At 34.7% G+C, this 4907-nt stretch overlaps 1 protein-coding gene across 1 annotated transcript in view; it reads left to right on the top strand.

The window, feature by feature from the left end:
- The first annotated feature begins 921 nt into the window (after positions 1-921).
- Positions 922-4907, top strand: part of LOC133196140 (uncharacterized) — an 8963-nt gene continuing 4977 nt past the window's right edge. The window contains exons 1-2 of the mRNA XM_061332072.1: positions 922-1255; positions 4266-4907. The exon at positions 4266-4907 is cut by the window's right edge and continues 467 nt beyond it. Of these exons, the coding sequence (XP_061188056.1) occupies positions 922-1255; positions 4266-4907 (976 nt within the window). The remainder of the gene's footprint in view (positions 1256-4265) is intronic.

Raw genomic sequence — 4907 nt, 5'->3', positions numbered from 1 at the left:
TCATACGGAGACAACAAAATCCCATTACCCTGCAACAGAATTAGGCCAGACCGCATGTTGCCCGTGTTGTCAGAGACTTTATTGCCCAGCAGAATGCCCTGGCCAGCAGTTTCACTCGACTTGTCACCTACTGAACACATATGACATGAAATGGAAAGTTGGTTACGTCGGTTACCAAACCAGCCAGTGACGTTGGACGATTTACATGTAGGCCAGGAATTTACCAATATCTGGAACAACATTCCCTATGGAACGCCATAGCTGCCTGAAGGTCACTTTCATATTATATGATGTGGTATAACCTTTAAATGTAGTAGTGAAGTCGTTATATATAGTGATAAAATCATTATATCCAGTGATAACTTTATTATATGCAGTGGTTTTATCATTATATACAGTGGTAACATCATTATATGTAGTGGTTAAATAGTGTAATGAAGTGATAATATCGTTACATTATGCTGTAAAATCATTATATGCAGTGGTTATTCCATTATATACATTAATGAAATCTTTCTCTGATGTGATATGTTCAATATATACAGTAATAAACACAGTTTGTGTGATAGTGCAATCATTACATTATATGAAAAACGCTGCATGTGGAGTGCTAAGTTCATTTCATTCAGTGCGACACCTTTACATGAAGTGAAAAATCTATTATGTGCAGTACTAACATCATTATATTATGTAGTAACATTATTATATATATATATATTAAATCATGCTATGCAGTGGTAACATCTTTATATGAGGTGGTTAATAATTATATATCGTTGTTAATTCGTTATATGAAGTGGTCAATATTCTTTATATACTTTAGTCGTTTCATGTTATGCAGTGGTAACTTCTTTATTATCATCTAAACTGGTCCTCTTAAACAGTAAAAAGCGCGCGGAGATCCAGTATAAAGCAGCCAGCATGGCGTCACGACTAGGCCTAGCTGATCTGCTGGAAGAAATCGGACTGCAAACACTGATTCACAGATTTCAAGAAGAGAAGGTAGAACTTTCCGATATACAATCATTGTCTGATGCAGATCTCAATAGACTCGGAGTTTCAACAATTGGAGACCGAGTGCGATTACGATCGCGAGCGATAGAGGAGCCATCATGGCCATCGACATCAGGCTCAGCACCAGTGCCGGCTCCTCCACCAAGCGGGCTCCGGCCGCCATTTCTTACTGCTGACAACGTAAGAAAAGAGAGGGATCTATTGTTCCATTCCCGAAAAAGAAAAAATAGAAACGAACTAGGTAGGTTAAACAACAATCGTTTTGAAAGATTGTATTGTGGCATGCCACGGGCACTGGAAATATCCTCGTATTAAAGCCCATATTTCGTTTAAATAAATTGAATTTAATAAATTATTTAATTTGGGATGTATATCATGATTATCAATCATAGTTGGTGTTTTTATCATTAGCTGATTAACTGTAGGGAGGTAGTATCGTTTTTGAAAGGGGGGGCAGCCAGAGAAAAAGAAATTCAATTTACCTGAAAAAATTTGACAAAAAAAAGGAAACTTGTCCAGAGACCTATATATTAGTTAGTTAGTATATAGGTCCCTGACTTGTCAAAACTCAAAAACCCTGTTTCCCGGAGATGAGGTTGGAGTTGTAAGATCGAACTTCTTTCAATACCAAATTTTTTCCACGCACTACTACATTAACCTTGTTTGACTATACTACTACAACAAGTGTGTGGGGGGAGGGGGGGGCAACCAGCCCTTAAATGAGCATTCCCAATAGTAAAAAGTTATCTTTGCCCCCCCCCCCCCCCATGCTACCCTGCTGGCCTGCCCAAACTCTTGAACCTGTTAAGGCATATACAGTTATACTATGAAGAAAGAAAAAGAGAGCATATATCCTTTTTTAAAACAAAGAGGGTGTTGCAGAAAGTCACAATTATTCCCTAAATCAAGAAGGACATTTAAATATCCACAATGTATGAAGAGTTATCTGTAAATATAGATAATGCTACATAGATGACTTTATTTATACCACGCCTATGTCCAGCTTGTTATAACAAAAAATTTCACATTTTATGTTTATTTCATGCATAGTTTTTTTCCGAACATAGACTGGCGACCTGTAAGTAAATTTTTTTTCAAATCTGTGGTCACTGTCGCCATATGCCTATATTGCACGAGAAAAGTTAGAACGATAAAAAGTACAATTAATGCCAAGTGCACCTCGCACATCATTTTGAAAGATGTACTGTAGACACTAGACAGCTTGTGTTAATATTTTTCAATATATAAAAATGTGTCCAATAATCACACTGTTGATGCAATATCCAAGAAATTCCATTGAGTCATTTCAATTTAGTTATTTCAAGTCAAATCTGAGCCACTAATTAACAGAACAATAATGAAACGAAATGCGTATGAAAAAATTAAATTATTTAAAATGATAGTACTTTATTTTTCAAGACATCGCCACTAATTAATAACATTAAATATATGTATTATTAGTTTTAGATCACAATATCAAGGAAAACAATTTAATTCTGATGCATTTAAAATATTACCCATTAACTTTCTGACATTCTCTTTCTCTCTCAAGAGACATGTTATATTATTGTACTTCCATTATATAAGAAAAAAATATGTATAATTATATAAACCAGCCATTCTAGGATTTGAACCCATTCTCAGGTAAAGGAATCTTTGTATGAGTCCAAACGCTTTATCAATAGACCAGCTCCGACAGTGAATGATCATGTGCTGTTTTATGTGCACATTTTGCATTTCGGATGGATATAATAATTTTTATTCGAATTTTGTGATTTTCAAAAATATGCGTCTTTGAAACAAAAATCGGAAATGGAAGTTTTGAAGAAAAATCCTGTCTCTTTATGCGTATATCAAATTCATTCTGTTTCAAGGAGGCAATTTTTCAGAACAATGGGGATTCCCTATTTGAAAAACAGAAAACTTGACTTATTTTGCTATGTGATTAATTTACACTTCATTTAATGGCAAATTGGAAGTCGATATATATATATATATGCAGTTTCTGTTTCTAAAAATTGTTCTACATTGTGCTGTATATACCGTTGTATATGAACAAAATTTAAGACTGTTTTCTGTTACTTAAAATTTTTCTTTTAAGAACCCTCTCTACACTGCACACTTAAGACTTTAAGAGTTCTGATTCTATGGTACTTTTCTGCAATTAGAGTGATCTGCCCTTAGATCTAAATTCCAATAAATTGAAATTTACAGTATATTACTCAATTTGTAATCAATGCAAGTATTCTTAACATTTAAAAGGCCAAAATGAATTAACTAAACACTTTATTTACACACATTTTCTCCATGGGAGTAAACAACAGTGATATCTGTTCACTGATACATGGTTGTGTTTGAACATTTTTCCTGGGGGTAAATGCCATGTACCATACATTGAAAATTAATGGATAAGCTCAATATTTACACCTTTATTCAATGTAATTTTCTCCATGTCCCAAAAACATTTTGCACTGGTGTATAGAGGGTCCTTAAACTGCTACAACTTTAGGGAAAACAAGCATTCTGAGCGTATTGCATTAGCAATACTAGTCCCCTACTGGCAAGTGTAATCTGGTTCCCGTTAAAAATTGAAAATGCCATAATTCTGTCAAAAATCAATGAAGTGGAACGAAATGCAAACTTGATCTATAACTAATTAAGGCCAAACAAAAAAATATGTGTGGTTCCGGTTACACCTCCAAAAAAATTAGGGTAGGTAGGTAGGGATTTTTTTTTTTTTTTTTTTTTTTTCACAAAATGATTTTCTTAATTATTCTAAATAATACTTATCACTACTTTGCAAATGACATTTAGATGTGGTGTGATAAAATACTAGTCAGTATTGGTAGGGGACACCTACATGCTAGCTTACTTTGGATTTAACACTAATAAACACTTGCACTATGTTGTGCAAGGAGGCTGTCATTGCTGAAACTAAAACTTAAACCGGAGCCATTGATGGAAATTGGGGAAAATTCCGGAAAAAATATGAAAATTGTCAAAAAAAGTTTAGGGTCGGGGGGTATAAAATAGGGACGGTCGGGTAACCGGAACCACACATATTTTTTTATTTGGCCTAAGGTAAAGTCACATACCAAAAATCAGCTCAATATCTGCAAGCGTTTAGAAGAAAATCGCGGAAAACCCTTAAAAATTGAAAAAGGTCGTAATTCTGTGATTGGCGGATCACTAATGAGCACTGGCTCACAGATCATCCCCATAAAAACCATCTTTTTTTCTAAATCTTACAGGTCAGCCCACACAAGGCAAAAAGCAACGTGGAAGAAGCTGGACAGTTTCTGTAATGTGCTTGTCGGACAAGAACTGTAATTTTGTTCCAAATTCGGAAGTAAAGGAATGCTTATTAAAGGCAGGACTAGGCTTAAAAAAAATAAAATTTAATGTTAATGATGGACAAACTGAAGTTTTGGAAAAAATTTCATCTAATGAGAAAGACAATAACAATGAATGTGTTGGATTTCCTGCTTTAAAAAATTGTGGAGGATTTGAACTCATGAGAAGCCAATCAAACAATAGAAGTTTAAGCACAATAAAAGTAGAATGGTCAGTGAAAAACCTCAAAGCTTGCATTGGATCTCAAGGAAAACTGTATGTCAGACCTATTCAAAGAAACTTATCAACTGAACCAATTCAGCTTGCACATGACGAAACCGCAGAAAAGTCTATGCTAAAAACAGAGATTTGTAGAGAGTGTGGCCAGCCATTTGCAATAGCAGAATTAAGAGCCCATTGTGAGTTATGCATTGGGGAACACTTTACTTCAAATGAAACAGAAGACAAAAAGGAAGAAATTGTTCCAGAGGATTTGCCTGACCCATTAATAGAGACTCTTACAGACTCCATACCTGTGACAGAAATAATGGCTATACCTA

This window comes from Saccostrea echinata, unplaced genomic scaffold, assembly GCF_033153115.1.
Source record: "Saccostrea echinata isolate AGI-Se365-2 ecotype Australia unplaced genomic scaffold, CSIRO_AGI_Sech_v1 ptg000030l, whole genome shotgun sequence".
NCBI lineage: Eukaryota > Metazoa > Mollusca > Bivalvia > Ostreida > Ostreidae > Saccostrea > Saccostrea echinata.
This window is presented reverse-complemented; position numbering and strand designations above follow the sequence as displayed.